The sequence below is a fragment of the Notolepis coatsorum genome (assembly GCF_963971535.1).
Source record: "Notolepis coatsorum genome assembly, chromosome: 1".
Classification (NCBI taxonomy): domain Eukaryota; kingdom Metazoa; phylum Chordata; class Actinopteri; order Aulopiformes; family Paralepididae; genus Notolepis; species Notolepis coatsorum.
This window is the reverse complement of record NC_140165.1, coordinates 254,431,220-254,444,844: the sequence shown is the minus strand read 5'-3', so window position 1 is coordinate 254,444,844 and position 13,625 is coordinate 254,431,220. Positions and strand designations below refer to the sequence as shown.

General features: G+C 46.2%; 1 protein-coding gene across 1 annotated transcript in view; it reads right to left on the bottom strand.

Annotated features, from left to right (window-relative positions):
• The window catches only part of parlb (presenilin associated, rhomboid-like b), a 52,700-nt gene that overhangs the window by 5,933 nt on the left and 33,142 nt on the right, over positions 1 to 13,625 (bottom strand). Inside the window, exon 9 of the mRNA XM_084318328.1 lies at positions 8,586 to 8,683. Coding sequence (XP_084174454.1) covers positions 8,586 to 8,683 — 98 coding nt within the window. The remainder of the gene's footprint in view (positions 1 to 8,585; positions 8,684 to 13,625) is intronic.

Genomic DNA, 13,625 nt, shown 5'->3' with positions numbered 1-13,625 from the left:
TGCTCCTCCCCTAAGAACTACAGGTGAACTAGCTCCTCCCCTAAGAACTACAGGTGAACTAGTGCTCCTCCCCTAAGAACTACAGGTGAACTAGAGCTCCTCCCCTAAGAACTACAGGTGAACTAGAGCTCCTCCCCTAAGAACTACAGGTGAACTAGCTCCTCCCCTAAGAACTACAGGTGAACTAGCTCCTCCCCTAAGAACTACAGGTGAACTAGCTCCTCCCCTAAGAACTACAGGTGAACTAGCTCCTCCCCTAAGAACTACAGGTGAACTAGCTCATCCCCTAAGAACTACAGGTGAACTAGAGCTCCTCCCCTAAGAACTACAGGTGAACTAGCTCCTCCCCTAAAAACTACAGGTGAACTAGCTCCTCCCCTAAGAACTACAGGTGAACTAGTGCTCCTCCCCTAAGAACTACAGGTGAACTAGCTCCTCCCCTAAGAACTACAGGTGAACTAGAGCTCCTCCCCTAAGAACTACAGGTGAACTAGAGCTCCTCCCCTAAGAACTACAGGTGAACTAGCTCCTCCCCTAAGAACTACAGGTGAACTAGCTCCTCCCCTAAGAACTACAGGTGAACTAGCTCCTCCCCTAAGAACTACAGGTGAACTAGCTCATCCCCTAAGAACTACAGGTGAACTAGAGCTCCTCCCCTAAGAACTACAGGTGAACTAGCTCCTCCCCTAAAAACTACAGGTGAACTAGCTCCTCCCCTAAGAACTACAGGTGAACTAGAGCTCCTCCCCTAAGAACTACAGGTGAACTAGAGCTCATCCCTTAAGAACTACAGGCGAACTAGCTCCTCCCCTAACTACAGGTGAACTAGCTCCTCCCCTAAGAACTACAGGTGAACTAGAGCTCATACCCTAATAACTACAGGTGAACTAGCTCCTCCCCTAAGAACTACAGGTGAACTAGAGCTCCTCCCTAAGAACTACAGATGAACTAGTGCTCCTCCCCTAAGAACTACAGGTGAACTAGATCCTCCCCTAAGAACTACAGGTGAACTAGCTAATTCCCTAAGAACTACAGGTGAACTAGCTCCTCCCCTAAGAACTACAGGTGAACTAGAGCTCCTCCCCTAAGAACTACAGGTGAACTAGCTCATCCCCTAAGAACTACAGGTGAACTAGAGCTCCTCCCCTAAGAACTACAGGTGAAAAAGAGCTCCCCTAAGAACTACAGGTGAACTAGCTCCTCCCCTAAGAACTACAGGTGAACTAGCTCATCCCCTAATAACTACAGGTGAACTAGTGCTCATCCCCTAAGAACTACAGGTGAACTAGCTCCTCCCCTAAGAACTACAGGTGAACTAGCTCATCCCCTAATAACTACAGGTGAACTAGTGCTCATCCCCTAAGAACTACAGGTGAACTAGAGCTCCTCCCCTAAGAACTACAGGTGAACTAGCTCATCCCCTAAGAACTACAGTTGAACTAGTTCCTCCCCTAAGAACTACAGGTGAACTAGAGCTCCTCCCCTAAGAACTACAGGTGAACTAGCTCATCCCCTAAGAACTACAGGTGAACTAGAGCTCCTCCCCTAAGAACTACAGGTGAACTAGTGCTCCTCCCCTAAGAACTACAGGTGAACTAGCTCCTCCCCTAAGAACTACAGGTGAACTAGCTCCTCCCCTAAGAACTACAGGTGAACTAGCTCCTCCCCTAAGAACTACAGGTGAACTAGTGCTCCTCCCCTAAGAACTACAGGTGAACTAGCTCCTCCCCTAAGAACTACAGGTGAACTAGTGCTCCTCCCCTAAGAACTACAGGTGAACTAGAGCTCCTCCCTTAAGAACTACAGGTGAACTAGCTCCTCCCCTAAGAACTACAGGTGAACTAGAGCTCCTCCCCTAAGAACTACAGGTGAACTAGAGCTCCTCCCTTAAGAACTACAGGTGAACTAGAGCTCCTCCCTTAAGAACTACAGGTGAACTAGCTCCTCCCCGAAGAACTACAGGTGAACTAGCTCCTCCCCTAAGAACTACAGGTGAACTAGAGCTCCTCCGCTAAGAACTACAGGTGAACTAGCTCTTCCCCTAAGAACTACAGGTGAACTAGTGCTCCTCCCCTAAGAACTACAGGTGAACTAGTGCTCCTCCCCTAAGAACTACAGGTGAACTAGCTCCTCCCATAAGAACTACAGGTGAACTAGTGCTCATCCCCTAAGAACTACAGGTGAACTAGAGCTCCTCCCCTAAGAACTACAGGTGAACTAGCTCCTCCCCTAAGAACTACAGGTGAACTAGCTCATCCCCTAAGAACTACAGGTGAACTTGAGCTCCTCCCCTATTAACTACAGGTGAACTAACTCATCCCCTAATAACTACAGGTGAACTAGAGCTCCTCCCCTAAGAACTACAGGTGAACTAGCTCCTCCCCTAAGAACTACAGGTGAACTAGAGCTCCTCCCCTAAGAACTACAGGTGAACAAGAGCTCCTCCCCTAAGAACTACAGGTGAACTAGAGCTCCTCCCCTATGAACTACAGGTGAACTAGAGCTCCTCCCCTAAGAACTACAGGTGAACTAGAGCTCCTCCCCTAAGAACTACAGGTGAACTAGAGCTCCTCCCCTAAGAACTACATGTGAACTAGCTCCTCCCCTAAGAACTACATGTGAACTAGCTCCTCCCCTAAGAACTACAGGTGAACTAGCTCCTCCCCTAAGAACTACAGGTGAACTAGAGCTCCTCCCCTAAGAACTACAGGTGCACTAGAGCTCCTCCCCTAAGAACTACAGGTGAACTAGAGCTCCTCCCCTAAGAACTACAGGTGAACTAGAGCTCCTCCCCTAAGAACTACAGGTGAACTAGCTCCTCCCCTAAGAACTACAGGTGAACTAGCTCCTCCCCTAAGAACTACAGGTGAACTAGCTCCTCCCCTAAGAACTACAGGTGAACTAGCTCCTCCCCTAAGAACTACAGGTGAACTAGCTCCTCCCCTAAGAACTACAGGTGAACTAGCTCCTCCCCTAAGAACTACAGGTGAACTAGCTCCTCCCCTAAGAACTACAGGTGAACTAGCTCATCCCCTAAGAACTACAGGTGAACTAGAGCTCCTCCCCTAAGAACTACAGGTGAACTAGCTCCTCCCCTAAGAACTACAGGTGAACTAGCTCCTCCCCTAAGAACTACAGGTGAACTAGCTCATCCCCTAAGAACTACAGGTGAACTAGAGCTCCTCCCCTATTAACTACAGGTGAACTAACTCATCCCCTAATAACTACAGGTGAACTAGAGCTCCTCCCCTAAGAACTACAGGTGAACTAGCTCCTCCCCTAAGAACTACAGGTGAACTAGTGCTCCTCCCCTAAGAACTACAGGTGAACTAGCTCATCCCCTAAGAACTACAGGTGAACTAGAGCTCCTCCCCTATTAACTACAGGTGAACTAACTCATCTCCTAATAACTACAGGTGAACTAGAGCTCCTCCCCTAAGAACTACAGGTGAACTAGTGCTCCTCCCCTAAGAACTACAGGTGAACTAGCTCCTCCCCTAAGAACTACAGGTGAACTAGTGCTCCTCCCCTAAGAACTACAGGTGAACTAGCTCCTCCCCTAAGAACTACAGGTGAACTAGAGCTCCTCCCCTAAGAACTACAGGTGAACTAGAGCTCCTCCCCTAAGAACTACAGGTGAACTAGCTCCTCCCCTAAGAACTACAGGTGAACTAGCTCCTCCCCTAAGAACTACAGGTGAACTAGCTCCTCCCCTAAGAACTACAGGTGAACTAGCTCATCCCCTAAGAACTACAGGTGAACTAGAGCTCCTCCCCTAAGAACTACAGGTGAACTAGCTCCTCCCCTAAAAACTACAGGTGAACTAGCTCCTCCCCTAAGAACTACAGGTGAACTAGTGCTCCTCCCCTAAGAACTACAGGTGAACTAGCTCCTCCCCTAAGAACTACAGGTGAACTAGAGCTCCTCCCCTAAGAACTACAGGTGAACTAGAGCTCCTCCCCTAAGAACTACAGGTGAACTAGCTCCTCCCCTAAGAACTACAGGTGAACTAGCTCCTCCCCTAAGAACTACAGGTGAACTAGCTCCTCCCCTAAGAACTACAGGTGAACTAGCTCATCCCCTAAGAACTACAGGTGAACTAGAGCTCCTCCCCTAAGAACTACAGGTGAACTAGCTCCTCCCCTAAAAACTACAGGTGAACTAGCTCCTCCCCTAAGAACTACAGGTGAACTAGAGCTCCTCCCCTAAGAACTACAGGTGAACTAGAGCTCATCCCTTAAGAACTACAGACGAACTAGCTCCTCCCCTAACTACAGGTGAACTAGCTCCTCCCCTAAGAACTACAGGTGAACTAGAGCTCATACCCTAATAACTACAGGTGAACTAGCTCCTCCCCTAAGAACTACAGGTGAACTAGAGCTCCTCCCTAAGAACTACAGATGAACTAGTGCTCCTCCCCTAAGAACTACAGGTGAACTAGATCCTCCCCTAAGAACTACAGGTGAACTAGCTAATTCCCTAAGAACTACAGGTGAACTAGCTCCTCCCCTAAGAACTACAGGTGAACTAGAGCTCCTCCCCTAAGAACTACAGGTGAACTAGCTCATCCCCTAAGAACTACAGGTGAACTAGAGCTCCTCCCCTAAGAACTACAGGTGAAAAAGAGCTCCCCTAAGAACTACAGGTGAACTAGCTCCTCCCCTAAGAACTACAGGTGAACTAGCTCATCCCCTAATAACTACAGGTGAACTAGTGCTCATCCCCTAAGAACTACAGGTGAACTAGCTCCTCCCCTAAGAACTACAGGTGAACTAGCTCATCCCCTAATAACTACAGGTGAACTAGTGCTCATCCCCTAAGAACTACAGGTGAACTAGAGCTCCTCCCCTAAGAACTACAGGTGAACTAGCTCATCCCCTAAGAACTACAGTTGAACTAGTTCCTCCCCTAAGAACTACAGGTGAACTAGAGCTCCTCCCCTAAGAACTACAGGTGAACTAGCTCATCCCCTAAGAACTACAGGTGAACTAGAGCTCCTCCCCTAAGAACTACAGGTGAACTAGTGCTCCTCCCCTAAGAACTACAGGTGAACTAGCTCCTCCCCTAAGAACTACAGGTGAACTAGCTCCTCCCCTAAGAACTACAGGTGAACTAGCTCCTCCCCTAAGAACTACAGGTGAACTAGTGCTCCTCCCCTAAGAACTACAGGTGAACTAGCTCCTCCCCTAAGAACTACAGGTGAACTAGTGCTCCTCCCCTAAGAACTACAGGTGAACTAGAGCTCCTCCCTTAAGAACTACAGGTGAACTAGCTCCTCCCCTAAGAACTACAGGTGAACTAGAGCTCCTCCCCTAAGAACTACAGGTGAACTAGAGCTCCTCCCTTAAGAACTACAGGTGAACTAGAGCTCCTCCCTTAAGAACTACAGGTGAACTAGCTCCTCCCCGAAGAACTACAGGTGAACTAGCTCCTCCCCTAAGAACTACAGGTGAACTAGAGCTCCTCCGCTAAGAACTACAGGTGAACTAGCTCTTCCCCTAAGAACTACAGGTGAACTAGTGCTCCTCCCCTAAGAACTACAGGTGAACTAGTGCTCCTCCCCTAAGAACTACAGGTGAACTAGCTCCTCCCATAAGAACTACAGGTGAACTAGTGCTCATCCCCTAAGAACTACAGGTGAACTAGAGCTCCTCCCCTAAGAACTACAGGTGAACTAGCTCCTCCCCTAAGAACTACAGGTGAACTAGCTCATCCCCTAAGAACTACAGGTGAACTTGAGCTCCTCCCCTATTAACTACAGGTGAACTAACTCATCCCCTAATAACTACAGGTGAACTAGAGCTCCTCCCCTAAGAACTACAGGTGAACTAGCTCCTCCCCTAAGAACTACAGGTGAACTAGAGCTCCTCCCCTAAGAACTACAGGTGAACAAGAGCTGCTCCCCTAAGAACTACAGGTGAACTAGAGCTCCTCCCCTATGAACTACAGGTGAACTAGAGCTCCTCCCCTAAGAACTACAGGTGAACTAGAGCTCCTCCCCTAAGAACTACAGGTGAACTAGAGCTCCTCCCCTAAGAACTACATGTGAACTAGCTCCTCCCCTAAGAACTACATGTGAACTAGCTCCTCCCCTAAGAACTACAGGTGAACTAGCTCCTCCCCTAAGAACTACAGGTGAACTAGAGCTCCTCCCCTAAGAACTACAGGTGCACTAGAGCTCCTCCCCTAAGAACTACAGGTGAACTAGAGTTCCTCCCCTAAGAACTACAGGTGAACTAGAGCTCCTCCCCTAAGAACTACAGGTGAACTAGAGCTCCTCCCCTAAGAACTACAGGTGAACTAGCTCCTCCCCTAAGAACTACAGGTGAACTAGCTCCTCCCCTAAGAACTACAGGTGAACTAGCTCCTCCCCTAAGAACTACAGGTGAACTAGCTCCTCCCCTAAGAACTACAGGTGAACTAGCTCCTCCCCTAAGAACTACAGGTGAACTAGCTCCTCCCCTAAGAACTACAGGTGAACTAGCTCATCACCTAAGAACTACAGGTGAACTAGAGCTCCTCCCCTAAGAACTACAGGTGAACTAGATCCTCCCCTAAAAACTACAGGTGAACTAGCTCCTCCCCTAAGAACTACAGGTGAACTAGAGCTCCTCCCCTAAGAACTACAGGTGAACTACCTCCTCCCCTAAAAACTACAGGTGAACTAGCTCCTCCTCTAAGAACTACAGGTGAACTAGAGCTCCTCCTCTAAGAACTACAGGTGAACAAGCTCATCCGCTAAGAACTACAGGTGAACTAGAGCTCATCCGCTAAGAACTACAGGTGAACTAGAGCTCCTCCCCTAAGAACTACAGGTGAACTAGCTCATCCCCTAAGAACTACAGGTGAACTAGTGCTCATCCCCTAAGAACTACAGGTGAACTAGAGCTTCTCCCCTAAGAACTACAGGTGAACTACAGGTCCTCCCCTAAGAACTACAGGTGAACTAGCTCCTCCCCCAAGAAGTACAGGTGAACTAGAGCTCCTCCCCTAAGAACTACAGGTAAACTAGCTCCTCCCCTAAGAACTACAGGTGAACTAGAGCTCCTCCCCTAAGAACTACAGGTGAACTAGTGCTCCTCCCCTAAGAACTACAGGTGAACTAGAGCTCCTCCCCTAAGAACTACAGGTGAACTAGAGCTCCTCCCCTAAGAACTACAGGTGAACTAGTGCTCCTCCCTAAGAACTACAGGTGAACTAGCTCCTCCCCTAAGAACTACAGGTGAACTAGAGCTCCTCCCCTAAGAACTACAGGTGAACTAGTGCTCCTCCCCTAAGAACTACAGGTGAACTAGAGCTCCTCCCCTAAGAACTACAGGTGAACTAGCTCCTCCTCTAAGAACTACAGCTCCTCCCCTAAGAACTACATGTGAACTAGTGCTCCTCCCCTAAGAACTACAGGTGAACTAGAGCTCCTCCCCTAAGAACTACAGGTGAACTAGCTCCTCCCCTAAGAACTACAGGTGAACTAGCTCCTCCCCTAATAACTACAGGTGAACTAGCTCCTCCCCTAAGAACTACAGGTGAACTAGCTCCTCCCCTAAGAACTACAGGTGAACTAGAGCTCCTCCCCTAAGAACTACAGGTGAACTAGCTCCTCCCCTAAGAACTACAGGTGAACTAGAGCTCCTCCCCTAAGAACTACAGGTGAACTAGAGCTCCTCCCCTAAGAACTACAGGTGAACTAGAGCTCCTCCCCTAAGAACTACAGGTGAACTAGAGCTCCTCCCCTAAGAACTACAGGTGAACTAGTGCTCCTCCCCTAAGAACTACAGGTGAACTAGCTCCTCCTCTAAGAACTAGAGCTCCTCCCCTAAGAACTACAGGTGAACTAGAGCTCCTCCCCTAAGAACTACAGGTGAACTAGAGCTCCTCCCCTAAGAACTACAGGTGAACTAGAGCTCGCCTGGTTTGCACTAAAGGGCTAAACAGGGCAAACAGTTTCCACTATTGGGTACCATAGGGTTAACACCAGGGGTGGGGGAAACATCCATACAGCAATATATCGCAATATCTTGTGTGCCGATATTATATCCATACAGTGACGTGTCAAAATGTATTAAAATAAATAATAATAATTTTGATTAAGATTAAGACCGAAGCTTGTAACAGATATTTACTTGAGTAAAATCATGGAATTAATGTAAAATCAACACAAAGAAAGTATATTTAGATTCAAAGACTATTTTAATAGCTTTCTTTGAATACAGTTTCTCTCCTGTGAAATACAAATGTTCAACAAAACCATCAACATTGACTCAGCTAGACCTCTTTCTTATATCAACCCAGGCCTATCATAAAGTGCAGATTGACTTAGAGGACGATAATGTCTCAAGCAAATATACTGCTGAAAGTTCAGAACGTTGAAGAGTTTTCACTCCATAGATTATTCTAGATACATTTATTTTAATGCTTTAAATAATTTTAATTAATCTCCAAAGTTAAAGCATTAACTTTGACAGCCCTACTTATTACATAAAACAGATGTATATATATTTCTATATATATTTTTATTGCAGAAAGTTTTCATCATTTGCTGAAAAAAAGGTAACAAATGGGTAATAAAAAAAGGCAAAGCTACTTACATTCCAAACAGGGCGCCCCCTAGATGGGCAGCGTGGTCAAAGTAGCGCCATCCCAACACCAGGCCGGCGGCGTCCATGGCAACGATAGCTTTCAGAGCCTGGCGGAGACAGAGGACAGGCTGAGTCTACTCTACCAAACCATCGGACTCTTAACCACCACAACCTGCACGGACTACAACATATCACGTATATCATGCCAGTTAGGGTACCTTGCAGAGGTGTGGACTCGAGTCACATGACTTGGACTCGAGTCAGACTCGAGTCACGAATTCAATGACTTGACTTGACCAAAACAAAAAAGACTTTGACTTCGACACCAATGACTCGTGACTTCACTTGGACTTGAGCCTTTTGACTTGAGAAGACTTGATACATTCCCCCATGCCCAACGATTAAAAATTATGTTATTAGGCGGTCAGGTGGCGTAGCGGAGATTGCGTTCGTCACCAACCCCGGAGACGCTAGGATTCGCCTGTTCGAATCCAGCTCACAGCTCCGGGGTTGTCACCAGCTTGGCTGGCCGTTCACACTAATACAATTGGCAGTATTAGAGGGTGGGAGAAGCTGGCGGGGTGGGTCCGGGTCGTTGTAAACAGCGACTCCTACAGTTCGGTCGGGGCGCCTGCTAAGCGCGGATAGGATCTAAATGGGATAGTGTGATCCTTCCACACGCTACGCCCTCTCAGTGAGAATCCGCGCTGCCAGGTGAAAAGAAGCGGTTGATTGGCTGGACGTGTGTCGGAGGAAGCACGTGATAGCCTCCACTCTCCCAGACCGACTGTGGGGGGTAAGTGCGCAGCGACCAGGAAGGGGATTGGGAATTGGCATAACGACTAACATTGGGATGGGAGAAAATCGGAGGAAAAAGGAGGGGGAAAAAGATTAATTAAAAAAGATTAAAAAAAATTATGTTATTAACACTTTGGTTGCCTAAGGTTAAATTAATGATATACCATAGATTGCCAGCGCTATTTGTCTATGGAGAAAGTCCCCTTCTTTGCAGGGCTATAACTTTTTAAATTCTATTGCTACATTGCCATTATTAGGGCCCATTCAAAGTCCTATATGTATTGTTCATTGTGTAGCAACGTTAAACTTTTTCATTCACATATTCATAGTAAAGTATGGTCTAATGTATAAGTATGTTTTCATCTCTTTCTGCAGCTTTCTCCAGAACGTGATATATAGCCCCAAATGCATTATATTGATGATGAAATACAGTTTGATGGCAATCAGCGCGATATAAAAAATTCCAACTAGACGTACTTCTAGAAGTTACTACACGTCATCTGATGTTGACCGGATGGGCGAGGGGGCGTTTATAATTCCGTGGGCAGCGTTATACCAATCATCTAATGTGGGTCAAATGTTGATAATATCAGTTATTATCGAAGACGGTAACGTTACACGCTGAAACTCACCCCAGTCTCCGCGCGCCGTTGGGCGATCATCGTCGAGTAGAAATTTTATCATTATGGGATATATTATTACCCGGTCCATCTCCAGCTTGTATAATGGTATATACGTCCAAATCATGTTGTTTATCGAGTTATTGGCAATCGATCGCTATGTAGAGTGACGAGCTAGAGTCACGGGACATGTACCGAGTGGCCGGAAGCAATACGGACGTCTAGCAAAACCTCTAGTGCGCTTCCTGTTAAGCGCTTGCGCCGATCGGCCACCAGATGGCGCTCCTGAACCGCCAGAGAGCTCAGTGGGTCCTGCTGGTGAATCTCAGGCCAGCGGAGGGACATTATGAATCCGATCGCAGATTTTTGAAATATTGATATAAAGACGACGTACAGCGTCCCCCGGCAACTTTAGCATGGCCAGCAAAGACGTCTAAAGACGCCCCCTGGCAGTCAAAGTGTTAAATGTGCCGTGAATTAATAAATTTCCAGCGAATACACTTCATTCGCACAGCCGGCTCGCGGCTCGCATGTATATTTTCCCTAACGGAGTTGCACTTCCGCGTTCGTCCTGTCACCTGCGGAGATAGTGGCCGTGTTTTATTCTTTCTTTGTTTACTTGTTAAACTGTCATGGCGGCGCCCAGCGTTACACATGATATTGGATATCCTCATTATTTCTCTTTTGTTGAGCACAAAGAAAATAACGTTTTAGTTAAATGTAAATAGTGTCTTGGCTCAAAGAACCTATCTTACGTTACGAACGTTAATAACGACGGATTCAGTGGAAAATTATACCAAAGATTGCTTCGTTTGCTTATAAAATCTACGTGGTGGTGGTCAACAAAAACAGTGTGCAAAACGTGCGGCTCGAAAACAACTTCAAGCAACAACAACAAGCAACAACAACAAGCAACAACTTCCAACTTCGTTCGACATTTGAAGCTGCACAAATCGGTAAGTAATTTGGCTTGCTATTGATTGATTGATTGCAAACGTTATTAACAGATTGCAGAATGGGTACAGTACAGTACAGCTCAATACACACAATTGTTAAGGGGATGCAGACCAGAGAAAGACTTTCATCTTGTTTACATCAGGGTCCATTGGAATATCGACAAAACCATACTTGGTTCTAAGAAGAGGGTCTTGTGTATTCTTGGGTTAGGTAATTTACTGTACATTGGAGGGGGTTGGGTTAGGACATTTACAGGGGCCAGTTTCGAATTGCAGTCTCCCGTAGGTGTTCTTTGAGAGTGGTTTTGAAAGTGGGTAGTGATTCACATTCCTTTACAGCTGTGGGTAGGGCATTCCACATTGATGTGGCATAATTGCTAAACGTGTTTAGTCCCTTGTTTGAGCCGAATCTGGGTTTAACATGATTTGTGGAGCTCCCTCTGGTGTTGTGGTCGTGGTATTCACTGGCCTTTGGGAAGTATTTTGACATGTACATGGGTATCTTAGTGTATCTTGTAGACCAAGCCCATTGCAAGTTGCTGTACTCTGTCTTCTACTCTAAGCCATCCTAGGTAGTCAAAGTGGGCAGGGGTGAGGTGGGTTCTAGGAGTAAGGTCAAGTAGTAGTCTGACCAGTTTGTTTTGTGATGTTTGTAATCTTGTTTTTAGCGCCTTTGAGGTACTTTGGTACCATGAGGTGCAAGCATAGTCGTTAGGGATGGGTACCGAATTCTGTACTTTTGAGGTACCGAACCGAAACACGTCGGTACTACCGAGTATCGATTCAAGTGAGATACCAACGTTCACATGCACAATATATGCTTACCTAGGATTTGACTTGATTCAACAACAAAGCAGTCGGAGCAATGGCAAGCCGAAAACTGTCGAAATTGTAGTTATTTGAAGTTTGGATTTTTTTTTCATGACTGAGGTAGGTAAATAACATTTCTTGAGACTAAAGTACCGAAAAAAGGTACCGTTGGGTACCGATATCGATTCACGGGTACCGGTACCGTATCGGTTCAAATGTGAAAGGTACCCATCCCTAATAGTCGTAGTACCCTTGAATGAGTGCTCCTGCCAGAGTCTTCAGGGTATTCTTGTTTACCAGAGAGGAGATCCGGTACAAGAATCTAGTTCGTTGGTTGACTTTTTTTATTACATTGGATGGCATTTTGTCACAGGAAAGATTTGCTTCTAGGATGGAACCTAGGTATGTAATTTCATCTTTCCTTGTGACAATATTGTCACCCACTGTAACTGAGAGAGCCATCGACACAGTCAGTGTGGTAACGTTATCATTACATCCTAGATTGATACACGGCTGGCTAGGCAGTTGGTAGTCATATAAAATAAAACAATCAGCAATGTCTCGGTTGATGAATGGCCAGCAGTAGTCTAACAGTACTGCTGCTCCTTAATTTTTTTTTTATTGATTGACATTTGTATCAACACTTTCTCCGCCTGGCTTATGTACATCATTATACCATCCTCTGCCAGCTCTATTCGTCTATGGAGAAGTTCCCCTTCTTTGCAGGGCTATAACTTTTTAAATTGTATTGCTAAATTGACATTACTATGGCCCATTCAACGTCAATTATCTATCGTTCAGGATGTGGGAACGTTATACTTTTTCATTCACCTATTCATACTAAAATACGGTCTAAAGTATAAATATGTTTTTATCGTTTTCTGCAGCATTCTGCAGAACGTGATTTATAGCCCTAAATGCATTATATTGATGATCAACTACAGTTTGATAGCGATTAAAATTTCAATTTCAAATGGACGTGCTTCTAGAAGTTACTACTTATCATCTGATGTTGACCGGATGGGGGGGGGGGGGGGTCGTTTATAATTCCGTGGCCAACGTTAGATGATTCATCTAGTGTGGGTGATATGATCATTAGAGCAGTTTGTATCGAACACAGTAAAATAAAACGCTGAAACTCACCGCAGCTTCCTCGTAGCATTGGGCGATGAGCGTGGAGCAAAAATATTCCTATTATGGGATGTTGAAATATGCGATCCATCTCCAGGTTGTATAATAGTATATACGTCCAAATCATGTTGTTTATCGAGTGGTAACGGATCGCTATCCATTGTGTCGCGCTCGAGTCCCGGGACCTATAGCGAGTGATCGGACCGAATTTGGATGAGCACCAGTTTCTGTTTCCGGTTTCCGGTTTGGGCGATCCGCCGATCGGCCACCAGATGGCGCTCTTGAACCGTTGGAGAGTTGAGAGGGGATCAACAGTAGATCTCAAGTCTCCGGGGGAGAAATATGATTGCGATCACAGATTTTTGAAATATTGATCTCAATGACGTGTTACGGCGTCATTGGCAGAATGAGCATGGCGAGCAATGACGAGTTTAGGCGTCCTTGCCGGAGAAAGTGTTAACAGATTGCAGAATGGGTACAATACAGTACGGCTCAATACAAACAATTGAAAAATACTTTTGTCATTGATCCAAGGTAGAGAGAGAGAACTCGCACAGGAATTAGGCCCTACCTAATTCTAATACCTAACGTCACGGTGACCAATCGCAGCCACTCTTATTGTCTGGGACCAAATACGGCCACGCCCCATTCCCAGCAAAAAGTGGGAGTCTCTAGAATGAGTTTCGGGCGACGCTGTATACGGAAGTGGCTCTCAAGGTGATGATTAGACAACA